Here is a 24959-nt window from a genome sequence, read left to right as displayed (position 1 = left end):
TTTGGAAAACTCTTCAAGTTCTTGTTTGGAATGTTCAGCAGATAATAAGTAGTTATGCCGTATGTGTTTTCACTTATTAAACGTACGGTATTACTACTTTTTATCTACCGAATACAAAACTACCTTTTCTTTATCAACAATTTTATTTCATTCGATACAATTTTCTTCAAATTATATGGGAAGTACTGGATCTTAATGTCAGTTTAGGGGAATTAGAGCTACCAACTTAGGTTGTTTAAGTTGGTAACTCTAATTGTTTTAAATTGACACAATCATCAAAGTTTAATTTTCATTTTATTTTTCTAGTTTTGATTTTAAATTAACAATTTAATAGAAAATAACAAAAAATTGAATCTAGGTTCTAAGAAAAATCATTTAGATGGTGCTGTTATAAATGGGAATGAATATATTCGTAAATTAAGCATTTATTAATAATAAAATTTGTTAAATTATTGATTTTAAGTGTTTTATCCCCTTTCACATATAATATCAACAACACTTGGTTCCATTAAAACCGGTTCTAAACAACGATGAACAGCAGAGCCCAAAATTTCGTCCAACAAGAAATGAACCAAACTGAAATTTAAAAAAAAATCAAAACAATTTTATTATCCAATAATAAAATAATAATTACTTTTCGTCAGCAACAAATCTCCACAAATACAATTGTAAATAATGAGTGTCAACTTGAATTTGTTGTAATCCATATTTACTGTAAGTTTTTAATCGGACGCATTCCATAAACGTTTTTAAACTAATTTTTATGATCCCAGTTAAAATAGAAACTTTATTAAATTCGACCGTTGAAAAAATTTCAATCCTTTCACTAAACAATTTATGCATGTTCGATACTAGAGTTGAATCTAAGTGGTTTGGTGTATAGGTTGACCAATTTGATTTATATTGATGACGTGAAACAGAAATACTGTGTGTTTTTCGACTTGAATCGCTGCTATGTTCAGTATTATTCCCTTGATCTTCATATAACAAAGCTACAGTTGAATCAATTGCAGCTATATCTTCAACAACACGTTTCATAACAGCACGAACAGTTCTTGGCTCAATTGTGTGTAACCAATCTCGAGTTTCAACACTTTTACGTAACATCTGTAATAATGCAAGTTATTAATGAAGAATTTTTGATTTATTATAAAATTTACTTGTGAAACGTTTAAACCTTGTATACGAACATAATAATTTAACAGTTCTTGAGCGGATTCTTGCATTGTCGTGTTAATTTCAGATTCTTTAGTTAAAGCAATTGTTCCTTTTGAATTAATTCCGAATAATTCATCAGTTTTAGATAACTAAACAAAAAATAATTATTTTAAATTTGCTTACAAAACCTAATTTAGCTCCTACCAAATAATGAATATTTCCAGTTTGGAAATCAATACAAAATTTGGATAATAATAACATTAAGGTGGGTGGATTCTTAATATCCATTGTATTATTGGAACAAAAACTTCTAGCAGTTGCTGTTAAGTGGTGAATAAAACATACAATGAGCCCCTCTCGAACATTATCAACACAAAAACTATCTCGAAATTGAGCCTTTTGAGCGAACGTCACATCCGGTTGAATAAAAGCCTAAAAAATAAACTTAGATCACGAATTTTTATGGCACAAATAAATTCACCACAAGATCTTGTAAAACTCCTTTAATCTTTTCAACGATCGTCATCATCAACGAAACTAAAAGCTCATTCAAGTTTTTATCATCTTTATCTTGCGTAATTAATTTCGTCGTGTTTAAAGATTGACGAACTTTCGTCATTGATTCAGCAAAATGCATTTTTAACAGGTTAAGATGCATTTTACACTGTCTTTTACCTGCGTTTATGATAATTTCAATACCTTTCCTACAAAAGAATGTGATTTTAAAATAAAATTATCTTCATAATCAGTTTAACATACTCTGAAAAATCTACGTTTCTGCATAACGTGTTCATGGCTTGTAATCGTCGAAAAAATCGGTCTAAAGCGTTCACCAAAACTACGGTGTCTCCGTTGTCTTGTTCGGAATCAACTTTATTTTTAACTAGATCAAAATACTTTTTCATATTTTGTAAAATAAATGAATTTAATTCTTTTGCAGCAAAATTTTCAAAAATTTCGCTAAAAAAATCGACATTAATTAAAAAATACTTCCTTTTTGGAATCATCATATCGCTTAAAAATCGACAAATAAAAAAAAAGTGCGGTAAAGTGTAAAACTTACCCAAACATCACTTTAAAGTTTCGGCTGAATGCTAGATACTGTTGGCAAAACACTAATTATTGCTATCAGAAATTTAAATACTGCTAGTAAAAGACTAAAAACTGCTTGGAAAGAGGAAATTCTATTTCAAAAAGTTACCTACTGCTTGTAAAATGGTAGATACCGCAGAAAATGACCACAACTTACTTGGAAAAGAGTAGATACTGTTTTTAAAATAATACCTATTGCTTCCACAACGCTAAACACTGCAATTAGCCTACTTCGACAGGCGGAATACTGCTTCCAAGACCACTTATTACTTTCAAAGACATTAATAGATGTTTGGAAAAGAGATGTGGTTTCCAAAAAGCTACCTACCACTTCTTCCAGAATGTTAGATACTGCTGGAAAAGACTAATAACTACTTATAAAAAAGAGAGAGTTTTGCTTATATCTAGCTTCCAAAATGCTAGATATTGGTGGAAAGGATTACAATCTGCTTGGAGAAGACTAGATAGTTAATTGAACCAGTTCATCAACCCTGCCTAGAATTAGAATCATTCGGGTTTAGTCGTTTTGAGAGACGTGCGATTAAATCAGAATTTTTCTATTTTTCAATCTAGTGTTCTAGTATTAACACAGTCTTTCTAACGACAGGTTGTCAATCACTATGCATCGAAAGCCTAAGAAAAACAAGGGTGTTTCATTCGAAAATATACAGTGTGTTAATTAATTATCGAACCCGACGTCATCATTGCAAGTATGCAACCAATATCACAGTACTGGTATTGCAATACGCGATTTGCGTATTCAGATATATTCACACAATACAATAATTAATTAACACACTGTACGTTGTAATCATCTAGTTTAGTGAAAATAACTTTACTTTTAAGTTTATCAGATTGATTTTATGCGTGGCTATAAAATAAACAATGTTTAGGTTAGGTATTGACCGGTTTAATACGAAACTGCATGATTAACATTGCTTGTGACGTCACAAAATATGACGTCACATCAAAACTTTAATGTGATTTTTCAGTATGTACTTTTCTGCACTTTCTTTTTATTTTTAACGTGTTTTTTGGGTCATTTCACGTTGATTAAAACAAAAATCGTCGATTTTTAAGCAACATGATGATTTTTAAATTTTTTCAAAACTTTTTTTGGTTAATTTTTTGTTACCTATTTTCGACATCATCATCATTTTCATTCATTCGATTAATAAACATATCATGAAATGATGCAACAACCAAACATAAATCACTTAAAAAACCTGTACAACCCAAATCAACAAATTCTGTAATATCTCTTTGTTCAGATTGGTCCCTTAATAAAACTAATTGTTCGCCGAGACGTTTTTCAGCGCAACACAAAAATTCCATACACAATTCTCTAGCTGGTTCATCAAGTTGTAATAATAAATCAACAGATTCGGCCAATTCTTTAGCCGTTGCATCTGCATTGGAAAATTTTCCTCTCAATTTAATTTTTAATTCCTTTAAAATCACTTCGCAATCACTTTGTATTCCTTTAAATGAAGCCATATTTCCATACTGTGTTAACACTCTTTGTGCATGTAAGTAATCTTGAACAGCTTGTGCATAATTTTTTTCTTCAACACGATTTTTTAGAGTTGAAGGAAGTTTGAAAAGAAATTGTAATCGCTTTAAAAGGGTATGAACACCGGATAATTTACTTATTTGCTGTCTAGTTCCTTGTAGAGTGGTCGAAATTTGATCAGAAAACGATGTTATCGAATCCATATTTGAAGCTAAAAGATCCATTTCAGTTTCCATTTTTTTAAAATCCGTTTTCATTTTTTTTATTGTATCTGTTGCTGATATAAATTTATTGTAGTTTTCATAGACTAAAGTTTGCATATCTGAATGTAAAGTTTGGGTGTCTTTGACTACTTCTGCTTCGTGATCCATTACTTGCCGAAGGGAACATTCCTTTAAAATTAATAATTTTTTTTTTAGGTTGGGTTTTTTTTAATAACTTACTTTAAATAATTTTTCGAGGTATAAATTAGGATTGAAATTTTGGCCATCTATATCTAAAGAATTCGACTTCTTTTCTTCCATTTATCACGTTTATTTTGATAATTTTATGAACTTATTGATTTATTAGTTATTTATTTAATCTTATAGGTTATGTTGTCATAAAATTACAGATTTCTGTACTAATATGTCATTAATGACACATTGGTGTAATTATTTAAAAAAAATGTTAGGTTAGGTAAAAAAATTTTATTTAATTAAATTTATAACTTCTCCTCATCTTTTAAGCCCACCAGTTCCTCACTTTTTCTCCAAATCTCTTGAACAAATAGTTTATTTTTTGCTTTAAACGGTAAAAAAAACGGTGTGCAATCAACAAAAAACTTTCCAGACACTTTTTCTAAGCTTTTGGATATAGCGCAATGAATATTAGTTTGTGCACCTTCAAAAACACTCTAAAAAGAAAATATTTTACTTACTAAATTAAATAAAATGAATATCTTGAAGATTTTACTTTCCCAAATAATTTAAGAAAAACATAAAAAGCATCTAAGCTGGATTTGGGTAGATCTTGATGAGCATTTCTAAAAATTGGGGTATTAACTAATCCTGGATGAACTGAATTCGATGTAACACCGGTTCCTTTTAATTTTTCAGCAAAAACATTTGCTGTGATTATATTGCAAAGTTTTGAATTTCCATATGAGAGAGAAAGTGGAGATAACACTTTGTCGATATTTTTAATGGTTAGATTGTTTATAAAAGCCATTAGAGAGGATACAAAAATAATTCTACTAGGAGCTGATTTCTTTAAAAGATCCAATAAAAGATGTGTCAATAAAAAGGAACCCAAATGATTCACTTGCATGAGTTCTGGCAAATTATCAATGGTTTTTAATCCTGAATAACCTAATCCAGCGTTATTAATAAGAACATCTAAGGTGTCTTCTTCCTCGATAATTTCTTTAGCGAATATTCGGATGGACTCAAACGAACTTAAATCAAGCATTTTTGATTTTACGTTTGGATTTTTTGTTTCTTGGATTATTCTATTTTTTGATTGTGTTGAATCATTTTTGTCTGCTATAATTATTTTCGCACCTCTTCCAGCTAAAATTAATGCAGTTTGATATCCTAAACCTAAAAAAATATTTGTTTTAGCCTTTTTTAAGCATTATTTATTAAAATGTTATTGTTGATAGATTTCATAAATATCGTTAATTTGTTTAGTGGTTAATAAATACTTACCGGAATTTCCACCAGTTATTAAAACAGTTTTCCCCAACATTAAACAATTACTTTTCATACATCCTTTTGTTAATTCTAGGAATAATTTAAATAAAACGACAAAAAATACAATAAAATATAAAACAATACAAAATATATTCAAATTTATCATTGTTTAATCGAGCGTACAGATCGAAGTTTCGAAATATTATCTTGCCAAGTACCTTGCTTCCACTTTGTTAGAAACGAAAGTGAAAGTTAAACGTGTGGGGATCAGGAAATAACAACAATCCATTAAAAAGTTAAAAGTTGTAACATTGTAACAAGTTGTACACGAATAATTACCAAGTAATTATTTTAGCAATTAAAAAGAGTGATTGGTTGCCTAACTGTCTAAAGTTTTTCTTCTGGTTTTAATTTAACCAATTCTTCGCATTTATTCCAAATCTCATTGCAAAAAGCTTTATTTCCGATTCCAAAAGGTTGAAAAAATTCTCTGCAATCGATAAAATATTTTCCAGTAACGTTTTCTAAACGTTTTGATAAAGCACAGTGTATTTGACATTGTGCACCTTCAAATGCATCCTAAAAATAATAAATTTCAATACATTAATCTTATTATTCCATTATTAATTACTTTTCCAACAAATCTCATTATTAATGTCCAAATCCAACCGAAAAAGAAATTAAATTGGGTTAAGAACACATCGAAAATGGGTGTTTTCACTGCACCAGGATGAACAGCATTCGATGTAACTCCACTTCCTAAAAGTTTTTGTGCGAATCCATTCGAAATAATAATATTACAAAGTTTCGTGTTTCCATATGAAAAATAATCATTTGAAATGGTTTCATTTAGATTTTTTATGGTTAAATTGTTGAAAAATGCTAAAGCGGAGCTGATAAAAATAATTCGGCTCGGTGCCGACTTTTTTAATAAATCTATTAACAAATGGGTTAAAAGAAAACCACCAAAATTATTAACTTGCATATGGCCCGCCAATCCATCTTTTGAAAAACCCAAAGTTTGCGCGGTTCCTGCGTTATTTATCAAAATATCTAAACGACTTTCTTCGGCGTTTATTTCTTTTGCAAACGAACGAATCGATTCCAATGAAAGAAGATCAAATTTTTTTGATATTACATTTGGATTTCCGGTTTTTTCGATTATTTTACGTCGCGATTCCGTTGAATCATTACAGTCAGCTATTATTACTTTTGCTCCTCGACCGGCTAAAGCTAACGCAGTTTGATAACCTAACCCTAAAAAGAACCGATTATTAAACGTCAATTTGACATTTCTTAAAAGTGAGGTTAAAAAATCAAACCTGAATTTCCTCCGGTTATCAGAACGGTTTTTCCAATTAAACAAGTTGAACTTCTTACTTTTCCTTTTGTTAATTCTACGTATAATTTTATTAAACTTAATATCAAAATTAAAATACATGCGAAGAAGCAAAAAACCATCTTGAAGCATAAAAAGTTATTAAAAAAGTCAATTTACATTAGTAGTTATACCTGGTTTATAATTGCATTTATTATCCTATTTATATAATGACATGTTAATGAATAAGTGTCGTACTTTGTTCAAACGATTAGAAAGAATATCATTAACCCATAACTCATCAAAAAAAATTAAGTGGAAAATGACGCAAATAAAATTTACAAATGTTAAATAATTAAAATAATTAGTTTTTTATGAATCGATGCAAATTATAAATAGATTTTTGTGGCATAAAACGCGTGATATACGGTAATTAAAGTTAAAATTATTTAATTTCTTATAATTTCTTTCAATTTTCAATTATCAAAACGATAAGCGCCATCTCTTGCTGTTTAAATTAATTATGATTGGTATTAAAGATAATTTTAATTTTTTGTTATCTCCTTTATTTATAATAAAACTTACAAATAATAATAATCTCATAACGAATTAATTTAAAAATATTATTTAAATTTAAAAATAAATCTTTCTAATTTATTGAATGAAATCAGCTGATTATGAAATGTCAACCACCCAAAATTGTCAACTGTCAGCTGAGTGCGGGTGCTTATAAACTTGATTATTTTTTGTAATTTTTAAAAGAAAAGTTAATTAATATTAGGCGATGAAGTATTCATATAGGAAGACGGCGATTGAATTAATAAATTAATATGTATGGAAGTTAATAAAAGGTAGAAAATGTCGCAGTTACTCCAAGACATCTTTGACTTGAAAGCAATTTTAAAAGATATCGATATTCGACTAAACTGTAGAATTGAAAGTGGTATTAAACAATTATTAGCTCTAATCACTAATGAAGGGGATATAATCGTTCATTATACTTATGGTGAATTACCAGCGATAGTTAAACGAATACCATGGTTTAGCGAAAGTAATAAAACGATTCAAGCAATTTGTTTTGATCCATCGGCGACATGGTTGTTAGTAACATGTAAGAGGGTTTAATTAATAAAGTGATTAATTAATGTAATAAATTAATTGATTTTAGGTTCGGATAATTCCTTGTACATAATTCCAGCTTTAAGTTTGGTAGATAAGAAACAAAAAATTGATTGTAAATGGTCGGTAACTGATTTAACACATTTTCCAAAACATCCTTTAGCACCTGATTCAAAACCCCTTTGCGCCATTTGGTGGCAAACTTTAGAATGTAACCAAAACGCTTTAATAGGTTATGAAAACGGTTCAATTGGATTAATAAGTTTAACGGATGGGCGATGTTTAGGATATTGTACTATAAGCGAACCCGTTATTCAATTAATTATTTGCCAAGATAATAGCCAAGATACTGTAGCTTTATTAGTATGATTAAAAAAATTTTTTTTTTTATTTAAATTAATGTTTTTATTAATTTTTAGATTAACGCTAACAGTGGGCAGCAATATCGGTTACTTTTGGAGCAGCCTTCCGTCGGTTATTTATGGCCACCTGAAGCTTATAATTTAAATGAAGATTCAACGCGATCCCGGTTATACAATTTACGCCAATTGGGGGTTGATAAATTTTTCTCTTTTAAACAACGTATAGTCGATGGAGGCCGAGGACCCCGAAGAGACAGCCAAGCTAGTGATACAACAAGTGAGTCATCACATTCGGAGCATTCATCAACAGCTTCAGTACCAGAATTATTACCGAGACTTTGTGATACGTATTTCGCCTCGCAATATGCTAAAAATCGATATTTGTTTTCGGCCTTTTATAAACCCACAGCACTTTTAACGGTAATAAAACCAAAATATACAGGGTGTTTAGAAATTGGCGGATAATGTACACATCTTCGTTTTAATTCTAAAGCGAAAATCTTAATTTTAAAATGTAAAAAACAACGAAACATGAGGTTCTCAAAGGTCGGATAATATGTCCATAAATAATCATATATTTACCCCAACTAGCAATTTCTTATTTTATTAAAGCTGTAAAAACGTTTTCATGATAATTTTATATAATATATTCAGTCTCAGCAACGTAATAAAAATGTTTATAAAGCAACTATAGCACCAAAATAGGCACAATTTATATAATATATTCTTCTTCAATTATTTTATAGTTGTGTCTTGATCTACTATAAAATAGTTATACAGGGTCGCTGATATGTATGGAAACGGTCGGTTATGTCCTAAAGTACAATACAAAAGTTTGAGTGTTTTTTTAAATCTATTCCAATAAAGACAATTAAGTATACAGGGTCAGTCAAAAAGTTATGACGAAACCAAGTTGTATTTTCTTTAATGGAACACCTGTATATTATTCTATATCGGTTCATCTCCAAATTCTAAACAAAATTCATATAGAAATTGTAAACTTAACCGTTTTCGAGATTTTTCATTTTGAAAATCACTCTTATAAATTACACAAAAATATATTTGTCAGTTGTGTTCATAATTCATCAATCTTCTCATCTCCATAGCAACGTAGTGGCATAACTCATGTCAAAAATACAAAAATAGTTTAAATAATTTACGCCCAAAGATAAATTACTTATTAGATAAATTCGTAAATTTTTAAAAGCTCGATATTTGGAAAACGGTTAAGTTAAGGTCTATGATGTGTTACATGAATTTTGTTTAAAATTTCGAGATGAACTGAAATATGGAGTAATATACAGGCTGTTCCATTAAACAAAACGTAATTTTGTTTCGTCGTAACTTTTTGACTGACTCTGTATACTTAATTTGTCTTTATTGTAATAGATTTTAAGAAACACTAAAACATTTGTATTTTAACTTTTTTCGCAGCTTTTATCATCGTAACAGTTTTTACCAAAGTTCTGGGATCTTGAAGAAGTACAATTGGAAATTTTTCATTTACCATTTGAAAGAGGTCTTAGTGCTGAGTGAGGTATACGATGTTGAGCTGTCCATTTTCTTATATTACGTCTAAATGTTACCTTTTTATTGAGCTGTAATGCTTCTAAATCATTGCTTTGGTTAGATTCTAGTTCAACTAACCAACTTTCGGTTGCCTTTTCGTAGTCGGTACATCCTTTTAGATTCGGTGAAACTGTTTGCGAGTCTATTTGATCTTCAGTTTTGCTAATAGAATCGTTCTGTACTGTAAAGACCTTTATTTGTGGTTTACAATGAGTTGTTGTGCTTAATTGTGTCCCTGAATTTTTAATTAATATTCTTTTAGGAGTTTCCCTTAACATATTTTCATAGCACTTTTTAACTTTAGCTTTAAAGTTCGTTTTTAACATCTTTTCATTATCATATCTTCATGAAAAACACAACAAGTAGAACAACATTTTGACACTAATAGATACATTATCCGCCAATTTCTAAACACCTGTATAGAATTTTTTAATAAATTTGATTTATTAATAATAATTTTAGGTACATGCTTCGGATATAGAATCAGCACCTTTGTATATTCATCGTCTACCTCTGCAAACTAAACAATTACTTTTAACGGATCGGTTAATTTTTACAGTTCACGATGATTTAACGACCATATCTGTGGTTAGTTTTCAATTGTCGGAGTGTAATTTAGAAGGAGAATCGGTAAGGTTTTTGTTTTAAGTTTTTTTTAAGTTAAAAATTGTTTTTAAGCTCTTTAATCAACATGCTTTATTGGCACAATTCAAAGTACAAAATGATGAGAAAATCCTCGATATGTACAAGTTAACGGATGTAACAATCATAAAAGGTTCCAGAAAAGATGAGAAAAAAGATAATAAAACTTATTCCTTACCAAAAACGTTGGATGATTTAAATCTACGAAAAACTAAAATTGATACTTGTGTTATAGTTACAACAAATTCCGTTTATAAATTAATATTAAAGTAAGTAATAATTAATTATTTATTTATTAAGTTGATTAATTTTTTTTTTAGTTGTCAACCTTCGTATAAATTTATTAAACTAATTAACGAAGAATGGAACGTTGATTTAGCCGAATATTTAGCGGTTATTTTCAGTTTAAATATGCAACATCTTTTGGAATGTTGTGGAGATCTTCTTATATCAAATGGTGCTTTCCATCAAGGTTTAATTCTTTACAAACAAGCTAAAGTACATCTTTTGAAGCGTGTTTTAAAAGTTGCTGTAACTTCGGATTGTACAGCTCTATTAAAGTTTGTTAATTTATGTTTGAGTGCTAGCAAAATTGATATGTCGATGGCTACAAAAATCCATATTGGAAATTTAGCCGTTATGGCTTACACAGAATTGGTTTTAAGACATGGAGGTCATATGAGAGTGGCAAATAATAAAGAATTTATGTTAGTATTATATAGGGTGACTGGCACATAAACGTATTTATTAAAATGTATTATTATAGAGCTAAATATGCCTTATATAGTTGAATAGTTTAGGAATTAATTAATTTTTTTGGTTTTTACATTTTTCAGCATTGGAATTTAGAGGTTGCTTTGACATCATATTGACTTCTATCAAAAATGACTACCCTTTTGTTTTAGAAAACTCATTTATGAGGTATATATTTTATAAGGTAGTCATGGACAAAAATATTTTTCAACTTAAAATGTGTATTAAAGTGTAGTCTATGCAGAGAAGTCAAAGAAACTATTATTAAACTCTAAATTCCAATATTTGTAGGACAGAAAATGTACAAAAACCAAAAAATTGACTTTGTATAAGACATATTTGGCTTAATCAATTACAAATGAGCTCTATAATAATGCATTTCAATAAATACGTTTATGTATCAGTCACCCCCTGTATATAATATTAATTAATTTAATCAAAAAATTTCCTTTGTTAACTTATTTTTAGGAATTTTTTATATTACGAAGAATATTACGATCAAATCTTGGCAGTAAATGTAGCTTGTCGAGCAGCTCATTGGAGTATCGTAGCATTATTGGCAAAATCCCGTGGTCTTCAACCTGAAGTAGTGGACGCTCTAAGCCTAACGATTCAATCTTCAAAACTCCAATTAAACGAAGATTATGAATTCTTATTAGCACTTTCCGAGCCGTGTTTAACACAAAGTCTCTTAACGAACGGGCCAGGAAGTCACGTGATCTTTAAATTTATTAAAACCAACCTTCAAACGTTTCCTATAAATATTTTACAAAGATTTTCAATGCAATTGGATCCTAGCCAACCGGGTGCACTCTCTTTAGTCTCGAAATTATTTAATAAATCCTCAAGAACTTTATCCAGTTTAGAATCAACGGTGGATTCGTTAGATTTGGAAACTTCGCCGCAAGCTGCTGTTATTGTTCGAGAATTCATTGAAACGTTTATTTTTGTTGTTATCGGGTTGGTGGCTAAAACTGATAATAATGAATACGACATCGATTTATTAGATAACATCGATGAAGAGAATATTGGGGAAAATTCGGAAAGTATTATTAAAAAATTACCCGATTTTAAACCGTTATCGTGTGGTTATGAACACGCTGCTGTCGTCAGAAATAATTGTGTTTTCACAATGGGGGTGACAACATCTGGATGTTTAGGTTTAGGACCAATTTTAAGTCAAAGTAGCCCACCTAGGCTAGTTCAAATGTTAGCCGACTTGAGAATTAGAGTTTTAAGTGTTAGTTGTGGAAGAAAACATACAGTTGCTTTAACTGATTTTGGGGTAAATAATAACATATTTAATTTGTGCTAACATATATTAAATTTTTTTAATTTCAGATTTACGCTTGGGGTTCTAATTCTCATGGGCAACTCGGTTTAGGTCCCTTTGTAAGAGACACTCCTTATCCTCAAGTAATAACTGCTTTAACTGGAATTTGTATCATTGATATAGCATCGGGACAATATCACACATTAGCGTTAACATCGACGGGAAAAGTTTACAGTTGGGGTTGGGGTATTCACGGACAATTAGGACATGGGTCTTGTAATAATGAATATTATCCCAAGTTACTTGAATTTGATGAGATTGTGGTGCAAATAACTGGTGGTCACGCTCATAGTTTAATTTTAACCGAAACTGGAAAGATTTTTGGGTTTGGTTCAAACGTTTTTGGCCAACTGGAATGTAATAATGTTGAGGGGGCTATTAATAAATCAAATAAACCTGTTTGGATTGTTGTTATGCCAGATATGTATGTTCCAGTTGAAAGAATAGCTACATCGTATTTTCATAACGTGAGTAAATTTTAAAGTGGTTAAATTAAATTAAACAATTAATATTATTATTAATTTATTTCTTTATTTAAGATTTGCGTACATTCAAATCAAGTTGTTTATACATGGGGTGCGAATCCTCAAGAAGTGCGAATATCAATGACCAAATACAGCCAAAAAAAGTTTGGTACAAATGGAAAGCCTTACGAGCCATGGAGAGGAAGTTGCAACGTTTACACAAGTTCAATTAATAAACCAATAGAGCAAGTTGCAACAGGATTTCGACATTCGGTTATTTTACATAATGGAAAATTAGTTTGGAATAAAGTTAAAGAAGGTGAAATGTCCTCTCCGAAATTGCGAGATGAAGATAGTGCTTTAACGGCAACTTTAGGGCAACGATTTTTGCATGTTTCTTGCGGTTTAGATTACGTAATGGCGTTGGATACTAACGGAAAAGTTTTAGCGTGGGGTAACAACACAATGGCTCAGGTAAAATTAATTTATTTCAGTATTAACATAACATTTCATGAAGTCGAAATGTTATTATATTGAATTTGGTCGTTTTATTAATTTATAAAATTTAGAACACGCAGTTTTCGAAAAAAATTTGTTTGATACACGACAGCGAAATTCTTTTGCATTTCGACGTCATGTCGCTATATTGTATCAAAAATAACTATTTTCGTATGATTTAAGCATAAATTAATTAATTTTCGTAAAAAATTATGACGTTTCATAAAATTGACATTTAATTTTGACAAATTGCTGTGAAGTTGGTTACAGTTGGTAACATTGAATTTGTGTCACATTGACGTTTAAACTTTATTTAAATTTATGGAATCAATTTCAATAGTAGTCCTATATACTATAATTCTTTTTCTTCGTTTTTAGACTTTACTGGGTCGAGCTTACGAAGATTTTCAAGATGGAAAAATGTTGCTTCTTCGAAACACAAAGCGTATACTTAAAGTACCTCAAAATCAACAACAAAATACGGAAGCATATCCAATAGAAGTACCAAATTTACCAACAATGGCGATTACTTATAATCCAACGGATCATAATTTATTATTAAATCAAAAATTACCTTTTTATCGTATCTTTAATATTGAAAATAATGATTTTTACCCCGAAAAAGATTTTTGTTTAAAAAATAAGTTTAGAAATTCATTAAATTTTGATTATTTAAAATATACACCAAATTTTAAGTTGGGTTCGAAAACTTTGCATTATATTTTAGAGAATTATTATGGTTATTATGACTCAGAAGCTGTTTTAACAAAATGTTTATCGTTTGAAAGTTATCAAGCTGCGAGTAAAATAGCATTTTTAGATGGAAGATTTAGTGATAGTTTAGGTTTCCAATTAAACGCGTTTAAAAAGTTTATGGAAAAGAATCCTTTAGATTTAACGATTATAAAAAAGGAACAAGAAAATTTTGAGAAAAAAGAAGAGTTTAATGAAGATAAAAAAATTAATCATTTAGATTCGAATAAATCAAAATTTGAATTGAATTTAATGAATTCACCAGGTCATATTCAACAAAATATGTTAAGTACTAGTTCATCATTGGATAGTATTCGACAATGGGATGATTTGGAGCATCAAGGTGGATGTGAAAGTCCATGTGATTTGGGTGAATTTGAAATTCGAAATTCCGTTTCGCAATATGTTCAATCGTTAAAAAATGAATCACCACCGATAACGAGCGTTTCAAATTTAATTTCGGGGAATGATTTTAATAAAAGTGTAAAATTAAAATCGGAGGAGTTTGAAGTTAAAGATAAATCGACTAAAAATATAATTTTGATGGCATCCGAGTTAATCGAATTCTACATTAAAAAAACTTACGTTTCTGAGAATCACATTTTAATGCAAAACATTTTATTGAAATGTATTGAATTTTGGTTATCTTCGAATTTGCCGGTTCCAATTTTGGAGAAAGTTTTATTGAAAAACGTCGATAAATATTTTTATCCGTTAGCGATTTTATTGTTTTGTAAAAATTTTAATAATAATCTTGGGGAAGAATGTAAGGATAAATTTAAATCGGCCGGATTTTTAAAACAATTTTCAACCAAATTTTGTTTGCAATTGTGCTCGATGGTCTTAGAAAATGCCAATAAAGCTTAAAACAAATTTTATACTATAATAATAAATACACAATTTTAAAAATAAATCTTCTTGAGTAGAATGTAAAAATTATAAAATATTAAATAAAAAAAATTATCATTTCCTAGTCAAAAATAGTGATCTCATTTATATTGTTAGAATTTTTTTCCTTTTTTATTAGTATTATTATTAAATTTACACTCCAAATCTAATTCTAATGATATTTAATAATTTTTAATACTTATTAGCATATTGTATGTAGATAATCACCGTAGAAAATGATATTTAATCTCTGATAAACTTTTAAGAATTTTTTTTTAGTAATGTACCTGCAAATTTTACAAGTTTTAGATAATTTTTTTGTATGTATTTACGTTTTTTATGTAAAAATAAAAATAATTATTCAATAAAATGAAATAACTCTTTGTCTCTTACGTTCCACACGTCTCTTAAGACGACTAAACTCGAATGTTTCTAGTTCTAGGTCTAGTGTTAATTCTAATTTTGCACTAACATGAAGTCTTCCTCAGGTCTTTTCTCTGGTGGTTTCCATTCTGTAAGGATTTTTGCATTTCTATCGTCTTCCACTCTTCTTCTTATTCTTCTACTGGACCAAGTACCTTCTCAATGTCCTTCTTTCGAACTTGCATCCATACTGGTCTTGGTCTTATTAAACTCTTATATATTCTCATAATATTATTATATATATATTTTCCTTAGTTTTGCCACTAATTCTAAAATCTTTCATATTAATTATATAAATTAGTCGCGCCATCTAGTGATTTCAAATCAAACGATTAAACATTTTCCACAATACTACAAGTTACTACTAGAAAATCTTGTTAGATGTCGCTGACGTTCAAAATTTAAAACAACAGAAGCATTTTGACAATGAATCAAAACATTGTTGTTAAAACTAAATTTAAGAGGAACACACGTTTTTATTTTAAGTGTTTTAATTAATTTGTGGTCTATTATGAAGAATTCTGAAACGAAAATGAATCAAAACAATGAAGTAGCAAAATTGCTTAGTTTGGATGGTTTCGATATCTTTAGATTTGGATAGTGGTTAATTTGGATGATTTCAAATTCTTATTCTGGATGCTTGCTCATTTCGTCCAATTCAATGGGTAAGTTAAATTAGCTGATAAGATTTAATCCAAATCTAAATTAATTTGATGTAACCAAGGATGAACATGTTTACAACATTTATTATTGAGTATTGTTTACACAAATTGTCAATAGCTTCTTATTAAAAGCTTTTTTTGTTGTGTTGGTTGTGGTATGTATATTGTATTAATATAATGCAAAACATGTTGAAATAGATAAAATAACTGGTTTGATGTTTTTGCATTTGCAACAGCATCTATGGAGGAAAATTAAAAATTATATTAATAACTGTGAAGTTAGCTTGAATAAGTTGACAGTTGTCAAACGTCAAATAATGGTTTCTTCTAGTTAAAAAAATAATGAAACGAAAAACTGTTTAAAAAGACTTTCTTAACGAGTTTGTCGTATAAAATAATTGAGATAAAGTATACATTCTGGAATGTAGTTGTTTTATTTCTTTATACATGGAGGTAGCGATAGGACAAGTCCCATCATGAGCTACCTTACAACCACTCACAACTATACTACATACATATGTAAATTGTTCCTCTACCCATAACTGTTGTATACAAGTAAAACATTGTTATTAGGTTTGAGATAATCTTTAAATGATATATATCACAGCAACAGCATCGATAAATTTATTAATATTAGCGGTTTATTGCGTATCAGGTAAAGCTGAGTATCCCAAAACACCTTACACTTTTTCATTTAATCAAAAACGAGTTACTATCTGGTTCAGAACCCGTATTCAGTTCTAAAAAGAAATGATTTCATAATCTTAAAAATAAATTTAATTAAGTTATAAATATAGGCAACCTAACAATCACGTGTGTCAAAAAAGTTGCAAAAAAGAATTATAATAAGAAATTTTATTTTGAATTTTAAAGTAAAAAAATAATTTTAAAATCACTAAATTAAAAATTAAAATAAAATACAGATTTTATTATAAATTCTCAAACGATTTTATTCGAATAACCTCTTTCTTAACCTCACCGTTTTGACACGGTTCATTTTTTACACCTTTTAAAATCATTTGAATCTCCTCCAACGTTTTTCCCCTCGTCTCTGGAATACAAAAGATCGAAAACAACAATGTTCCAAAAGAGCACAACGCAAATAAATAAAACGGACAGTAAATTCCGACAACTATCACTAATCCCTGATAAATATAAATGGAAACCGCGCCAAAAATCACATAAATTGCATCAGCAATCGTCATTCCCATCGATTTAACACTCGTTGGAAATACTTCACCACTCATCACAATCGGTACCATGCCCATTCCACCTTTAAAAACGATCGCGAAAAGAATAACCGCAACAACAGGAATCCATTTAATGTTTGTTATATCACCATCATGTTCTTTATAAGCAAAGTAAGTGGCTAAAATTAATAATGAAATGCATGTCAAGGTGCTGGAGTAAATCATTAAATTTTTACGTCCGAATTTATCTACCGTTGAGATGGTGATAGTTGCTGAAAGTAACATAACAACCGAAAATGTTATTGCTGAAGATTCAGGTGGAATAATTCCTTCGGCGTCTTTTAAAATTGTGTGTAAATTCATCAACATAACACTAATTGACGCCATATGTTGCGAAGCATTCAAAATTGTCATAATAAATAAAGCTTTCCGATTTCCCTTATCTTTAAATAAATCAATTAAACGTCCTTTTTCTTTCTCTTGGCGTTCAACAGCTTCACTTATTTCATTTAATTCCAATTCAATATTATGTGTGTTTCGAAAAAACATTAAAGATTGTTTCGATTTCTTTTCATTTTTCTTCAATAAAAGATAATAAGGCGATTCCGGCAAAAAAATTAATGTCGTTAATTGTATTAAAACAATTCCGGCGCCAACACTCGAAGAAGTTGTTAAATTAACAAAAGGAGCTACCGAATAAATTATAACAATTCCTGTCAACCAAGCGATAAAAAAACATCCCGTTAATAATCCTCGAATTGATTTCGATGATATTTCTGCTATATACATCGGCCCAGCTACAAATCCAATATCACCGGCAATTCCACAAAGAAATCTTGCGATATAAATCGTTGTTAATGATTTTGACAACGCGATCATTATCCATGATGTTAAATTAAATATAGCTGAGATTAAAATTGCTTTCTTTCTTCCAAGTCGATCACAAATGAATATAGTTAGAGGAAGTGCTAATAATCCACCGATCATGTAGAGTGTTTCGATTATTGTTATTTGATAATCGGAGAGATCTGTGTAAAGGTTTTTTAATATTGGAGTTACGGGTGATGTCCAACCATAATGCATTCCAAGTGCTATCCCGCCAAAACATGCTGAAAATAAAGTATTATTTAGAAACATGTTATTGTAGTTTATCATCAACAAGCTGTTCTAGCAAGGAGAGATGCAAAAAGAGTTCATCTAGTTGCACCTGAACGTGCAGAAAGTGCAGCAATTGTGATATGCGGTGTAATGGTATTGGTACTGCATTTCCACCTATACTTATATAAAAAAATCAGCGTGGATTTAAACATTACTAATATAGATAAACATCACGTTATATTGATATATAACTATTTGAAATCTTTTGGGATGAAAAAAATTTGTTATTCTATGATTAGTACAAAATTAGCAACTTAAGGACAAGTGATTTAAGAGAAGTTTTCAATAGGGTGAGAACTTTGATAATAAATTATATACATTGCTGGGATCTATCGGTTCGCCCCTCAACAAATGAGGCACAGTTTTCAGCGTTTACTACTTCAAACAAAAAAGACTCATCTTCTGACTTCAGTGAATCTGAAACCAACCCCACCGTTTCGTCCTTAGAGGAAGTAGTACCATTAAAGACACACAAGTCTCATACACAAGAGACTCTAGAAGCAAGTCTGGTGGTGAGAAGCTGGTGGAGTGTAGTGAGTTGAGGGAAGAGGAGATGGATTGGAAACAGGTGCTGAGGGAGAGGGCGGAGGGAAGGAGATTGATGGAGACGTAGGGTGACAGTGAGAAGCTGCTTAAAGTTATAATAATTATATAAGTTCAAAGGAAATTTTTTATAAATATCAGTAAAGCCCCAACTTATTATTTAAAAGCACAAAAATGGCGTTTAAAGTGAATTCACTGAATACTTTTAAACACTTCACTGTTATGTGTTACCATAATTATCAAATAAAATATATATTAATGCTTACCTATTATAACGCTGAAGAATTGTACACTTTTTGGATAACTTTTTGAGCCAAATTGAAAAAGCATTGTTTCCAATTTTTGGAGTTTTTGTTGACCTTTTAAAACATCTTCTAATAATTCTATTTTAATAATGTTCTCATGGCAAATTTTCTTTTACTTAACGTGATTCTGTGATGTCAATTTACTGACTACTATAAAAAAAACACTAAAGAATGTAAACAATTTTTTCATTGCTGATTGTAATGTGTTTAAATACCACATACAACCGCAATAACAATGAAATACACAATTAGGACTAAAAAATGCGGGGACTATAACAAACACACACGTTGAGGTTTTACCAAGAAAGTCACATCATGGGTATTTTTCCTGATATTAATAATCACGATATATTGATGTTTCATAATACACGTTTTCGTTACATAATAATTTATTTAAGTCACTTATTATTTAATTACCCGATGATGAACAGTAGTAGTAAGTGTACAATTTTTTATTTCCTTAGTACTTAGTAGATTTAACGAGTAAGATTCTTTTTTCGTTTCCCCACTTAACGCATTAAAATTTTTGATCAATTTTTGATTTAATTAATGAAATTTTATGCGTTAATGGGTTAAATCGACTTAAATATAATGTTTTTTACACAATAATCGAGATATTTATAAATTTCTTATTTTTAATTTTTCATAAAACTTATTTTTAAGTTATAAGAGGTACTTTTATTTTTATCTTGGGCATACATTCTTTTTTGGTTAAATTTTATGGAGATAACGAGCAAAAATTTATTTTATTTATAATTTTATGTACACTTAACCTATTTGTTTATTTAATTAATTATTTTTTACATATAAATACACTTTTTTTTTTATTATTAACTTTTTGGTTTTCATTTCTTTTTGATATATTATAACACGCCCTTCGCAAAAATTATTGTTTAACGAAAAAACCTTTTCAGGGCATTTATCACATCGCGAGTTCATGTTTTTATTTATTTTTTGATCATTATTTTAAAAGCAACAACGATTATTATCTTATTCTAATTCTTAAAAATAATTACACAGTTTATTTTATTACATTGCTTTCCTTTTTACACTATTTAATTTATTTATTAATACAATTTAATTATTTACAAATCTTTGGAATACTTGTTTTTTAAATTTTAATTATTAATTAATAAAAAAAAAAATAAATTAATTAATCTATATTACAATCTTATCTCTTTATAAAGGTAATGCACCTTACGATTCGCTTTATTTTACGGAATTATTATAAAAACGCAATAGTTTATACGTTGAATATCCAGGCTCATTTAATATTCAAACGTATAACTATTTGTTTCGTGTTTAGGTTCATTATTTTTTGTGTTACGCTTAATTGGATATGTTTTTTTTTTATTTTTCATCGTAACACAAAAAAGTTTTCACAACATTTTTATTTTCGTTTTTATTTACAAAATGTACAAAACTTTAATTTTAATCTTAAAACATCGATTCAATATTCAATAGTTTTTTGTAGATTGGAAGCGGATTATTTTTTATTTCTCTTTATTAAATAGTTTAATCATTTTTACATTCTTTAATACCCCCCTCTCCGTTTTTACGAGAAGAAAATATAATTTGATACATAACTAATGAGGTTCTTATCGTTTTTATGTCGATACGATTCACCTCATCTACGATTTTTTGTATTAGAAAGACTTTGTAGCGTTGTATTACTCTTTAAATTTTGGTATTTTCAATTTATACCCGGATTAATATTACTAAATTATTAATTATACAGCGTGCGCCAAATTTAATCACCATCTAATTTGAAAACATTTCCAAATTAGATATGGGGAGGTACATTTGACGCGCACTGTATATCATAAAAAAATAATTTCGAATTAATACAATAATTACAAAATGTATTTACACTTTTTTTTAATGGAATTAGTTTATTATCATTTATAATCACCTTGAATATCCTTGTATTTAATTTTATTTATTTAAATACAGTAAAACTTCCATACAGAAGCTCAAAACTTTAATTAATTCATTAATAAAAGTTATTACCTTCACAATTTTAAGCAAATTTTATTTGAAAATAATTTTGATTTGATCAATAATTAGAAAGATAATCAATTTTTATACCAGTAATATTAATAGTAATGACTTAAGCATATTTTGTCTGTTATATCGAAGTTTTACTGTACTACTAATTTTTATTCAAGATGATATTTTTTGAAAATTAATTTTATCTTATTTTGCCTGATCTAAAATTTCTTGACCTAGATCTACCGCCACCACATAAAATTCTTTTAAAAGCTTGCCTAAATTCTGGATTAAATATTGTATAAATAACCGGATTTAACGTTGAATTAAAATAACCTAACCATAAAAAAAAGCTCATTATATAAGAATTTATACAACCCTCGCACATTGGTGAGGCTAACGCTAAAACGAAAAATGGTAACCAACACATAACAAAAGCTCCGGTTATAATCGCCAAAGTTTTCGCAGCTTTTCTTTCCCGTTTCGCTTCGATACTTTCCTTTTTTTCTTTTCTCGTGGACGGTATTAATTTGTCTACAGATGCTGGACAAACGGGAATTTCTTTTTCAATATTTCGACCGTTATTCGTCGATCTTTCCGGCGAAAATTTTTCTTTACTATTTATGTTTGTCGTAATTGTAAAAGCTGTTGTCTCTTCCTCAACCGTTGTTTGATCGTTAATTCGATGTTGCTCATCATGTTCATCAACAGTTTCCATTGTTGTCGTCGTTGATTGACCCTCCATCATTACCAACGAAGCAACTAAAGCCTCAGCCGCTTTTGACGACTTCTTTTCTTTACGACGCTTTGTTTTTAAAAATTTCGGTTTCGTTAAAAAATTTCTCGTAATCTTTCCACCGCTACTGTTGCTGTTGTTATTCGTAGTACTATTTGAAACGTTTATAGACGATTCGAGATTTTGATTTTTCATTTCTCGCCGTTTACGTATTCGTTTTCGGGCTGTTTGAAAAATTTTCCAATATAAAACAAAAATCACTAAAAGTGGGACGTAAAAAGTTGATGACGTCGCGAATATTTGATAACCTATATCTTGACTGACCATACATTGATTATTATTTATCCTTACTAAATAATCGGGATCTTTCCAACCGAACTGGGGCACTTGGGGCGCTAAAGATACCACCAACGCCACACTCCATACCATGATTATCATCACACCTATTCTTGTCCCGTTTCTTGTATAAACTACGTTTGTTACAGCCCAATATCTAAATCGAAATAATTAGATAACTTTACATTAAATTAATTTAATAATTAATTACCTATCCATTGCTATTGCAACTAGATGGAGAATGGAAGCTGTACAACAAAGAACGTCTATTGAAGTCCACATATCACATAATTCTGGACCCATAATCCAATTGTTACTTATCTGAAATTAAAATTATTTTTAATCAATTAATAATGCTTAAAAAGATCATTTAATTTTGAAAAGTCATTTTTGTACATTCTTATTTACTTTTTTACTATTGTAATCTTATTTTGACATTTTAAAGAGGATGGGAGTTGAGTTAGGATTGAGTTGGGACGACCAATATGGGGCTTCATGCGACATAGATCTACGGTACAGGCAATTGAGAGGGTTTTGGATGAAGTTAAATGTATAGACAAGTTTAGAAGAGGAAAGAGAAAACTCTGTAATATGTTTATCACGTTGGACGTCCGTAACGCCTTTGAATCCGCGCCATGGAGTAAAATTGTGGAAGCTATGGGAAGGATAGGAATATCGGTACAGTTAGTTAACTTAATAAAGGATAATCTGAGTAAAAGATTTGTGAAGTATGAAGGAAACATATATGAAATTACCAAGGGAGTGCCACAGAGGTCTATTCTGGGACCACTATTGTGGAATATCTTCTTTGACGAACTGTTGCAATCTGTCAGAAAGTCAGAAGAAACACAGCTGGTTGCTTATGCCGATGACGTGGCGGCAATCATCACAGGCTGGAATATTGAACAAATTGAACGAACGGCACAGAGAACGAACCGAACCCAATTCAACCCAAAACAACCCAACCCAACCCAACCCATAATCTTAAGCTCGCTTTTCTGCTTTAGCCCATCCTCTTACTTTATCGCTCTTCTCTTCTTCTCCAGCTTCAATTTCTCTCTTACTAAACATCCTGGAGTCTCCCTGCTCAACCTCAAGACCCACCTCCAATATCTCTCCTGGATCTTCTCCACCATCTTGAGTTCCTTTCACCCCCATATTTCCATACATTATCACACTCCTCACCAATTCATCAAACATTATTTTCTGCTTGCACAAACTTTTCTAAATATGCATTTCCCCAATAATCTATTTCCCGCCCTCTCTCGCAGCACACCTTCTTCCCCCTCCCCTATTTAAGAATTCTTAAATCTGTGACACTGTGACATTTTATAATGTTTAACAGTAATTGTAGTCATAACAACCAGATATAAAATTACAATCAGATTATGATGATAGACGTTTAACAAAAATTTTTAGTTAATTTCTATTAAACTCTGTATTTAGATTTGTTTTAAAGAAATTTTATTTTTTATACGCTACGACGTCATCATTGCAAGTATGCAACCAATATCACAGTATTGGTGTTGCAATACGCGATTTGCGATATTGGTTGCATACTTGCAATGATGACGTCGGGTACGGTAATTAATTAACACACTGTATGAGTAAAATTAGTAAGCTAAATTAGGTTGATTATTTAATTATTTCCATTTTAATTATTGAAATTAACGAGTTTACATATTGTACAGTTCGTGTAACCGTATCGAAACCAGACGTAATTGGGAATCGACGGTGGTTTTAGATAAAACAACTCTCGTTAAATGTAATTTAAATGTAAATGTTGTTATTAAAATTTACGGCTTAACTAATTTTAATTTTTTTTATCTAAATAGATCAAAATCCCTTTTTGTTTTCTTTTAAAAAGTTTTCGTTTCGAATTTCTCTCAAAGAAAACAAGGGGTGGAAAACACACCAGCGGCCAAAATCGTATTATTATACTTCTTTAAGAGTTCTGGTTCCATTTTCCTCTCGAGTACAATTGCGGTAGCTTTTCAAACAGTTCTCTTTCACCTCAAACTTCTTCCTTCCCATCCCTTTTCCGAGGGGGGTTGGAGATTCGTTAAATACAGCGAGAAAATTTTGGGGAAGGTTGGACTTCAAATAGAAGACGTTTAGCTGAAAATCGAATTATTTCGAGGCCGCAGGTGGTGATTTGACTTTTCGTAACTGTAGGGGTGAAAAGTTTCGTTCGGTTCGTTTCTTTTTTGTTAAGTCTCAAGAGGGTGGTCGGAAACGAACGGGGTTGAGAATTATTATTATTATTCATGAACGTAATTCGGTAACTCTTGCGCGCGTTCGCGAATATTGAAACGAGATCCGGTTATGAATTCGGAAACCCTACTGTGGGGGTCGGTGGGGTATTTTCAATGAGAGGGTTGGGTCTCGTTAGCGATCAACGACAGTTTTGCAAATTACAATGGAAAAATCGCGAATTTAACAAGTCACGTAGCAAAAGCTGTGCAATTTATTTTATGTTTCG

At 29.9% G+C, this 24959-nt stretch overlaps 6 protein-coding genes across 9 annotated transcripts in view; 1 reads left to right on the top strand and 5 right to left on the bottom strand.

Annotated features, from left to right (window-relative positions):
* Positions 1–277: 277 nt before the first annotated feature.
* Positions 278–4382, bottom strand: LOC111427359 (vacuolar protein sorting 51). Its single transcript, XM_023062470.2, has 8 exons — positions 4207–4382; positions 3386–4155; positions 1918–2118; positions 1640–1862; positions 1363–1590; positions 1161–1307; positions 635–1107; positions 278–576 (listed from the first exon to the last, which is right to left on the bottom strand). Exons 1-8 carry the CDS (start codon positions 4285–4287, stop codon positions 468–470), a joined length of 2232 nt encoding a protein of 743 aa, XP_022918238.1. The 5' UTR covers positions 4288–4382; the 3' UTR covers positions 278–467.
* Positions 4383–4391: 9 nt separating this feature from the next.
* On the bottom strand, positions 4392–5602 carry LOC111427360 (retinol dehydrogenase 12-like). Its single transcript, XM_023062472.2, has 3 exons — positions 5452–5602; positions 4718–5343; positions 4392–4658 (listed from the first exon to the last, which is right to left on the bottom strand). The coding sequence occupies exons 1-3, from the start codon at positions 5600–5602 to the stop codon at positions 4467–4469; spliced, it is 969 nt and encodes a 322-aa protein (XP_022918240.1). The 3' UTR covers positions 4392–4466.
* On the bottom strand, positions 5558–6941 carry LOC111427361 (retinol dehydrogenase 11-like). The gene is made up of 3 exons (XM_023062474.2): positions 6759–6941; positions 6068–6693; positions 5558–6015 (listed from the first exon to the last, which is right to left on the bottom strand). The coding sequence occupies exons 1-3, from the start codon at positions 6895–6897 to the stop codon at positions 5824–5826; spliced, it is 957 nt and encodes a 318-aa protein (XP_022918242.2). The 5' UTR covers positions 6898–6941; the 3' UTR covers positions 5558–5823.
* A 491-nt stretch (positions 6942–7432) lies between these two features.
* Positions 7433–15465, top strand: LOC111427131 (RCC1 and BTB domain containing protein claret). Its single transcript, XM_071194104.1, has 10 exons — positions 7433–7865; positions 7923–8236; positions 8293–8655; positions 10267–10434; positions 10483–10715; positions 10767–11153; positions 11668–12484; positions 12541–12999; positions 13072–13470; positions 13873–15465. The coding sequence occupies exons 1-10, from the start codon at positions 7613–7615 to the stop codon at positions 15112–15114; spliced, it is 4635 nt and encodes a 1544-aa protein (XP_071050205.1). The 5' UTR covers positions 7433–7612; the 3' UTR covers positions 15115–15465.
* Positions 15466–16634: 1169 nt separating this feature from the next.
* LOC111427276 (facilitated trehalose transporter Tret1-like) lies at positions 16635–19620 on the bottom strand. Its single transcript, XM_023062329.2, has 2 exons — positions 19378–19620; positions 16635–18519 (listed from the first exon to the last, which is right to left on the bottom strand). The coding sequence occupies exons 1-2, from the start codon at positions 19439–19441 to the stop codon at positions 17150–17152; spliced, it is 1434 nt and encodes a 477-aa protein (XP_022918097.1). The 5' UTR covers positions 19442–19620; the 3' UTR covers positions 16635–17149.
* A 116-nt stretch (positions 19621–19736) lies between these two features.
* The window catches only part of LOC111427332 (5-hydroxytryptamine receptor-like), a 72903-nt gene continuing 67680 nt past the window's right edge, over positions 19737–24959 (bottom strand). For all 4 annotated transcript variants that reach the window (XM_023062428.2, XM_023062430.2, XM_071194105.1 and 1 more), the window contains 2 exons: positions 22689–22798; positions 19737–22634 (listed from right to left, as the gene is read on the bottom strand). In XM_023062428.2, coding sequence (XP_022918196.2) covers positions 21608–22634; positions 22689–22798 — 1137 coding nt within the window. In that variant the 3' untranslated portion in view covers positions 19737–21607. The remainder of the gene's footprint in view (positions 22635–22688; positions 22799–24959) is intronic.

This window comes from Onthophagus taurus, chromosome 2 (assembly GCF_036711975.1).
Source record: "Onthophagus taurus isolate NC chromosome 2, IU_Otau_3.0, whole genome shotgun sequence".
Classification (NCBI taxonomy): Eukaryota; Metazoa; Arthropoda; class Insecta; order Coleoptera; family Scarabaeidae; genus Onthophagus; species Onthophagus taurus.
The sequence above is the reverse complement of the archived record's forward strand: the minus strand, read 5'-3'. Positions and strand labels throughout refer to the sequence as shown.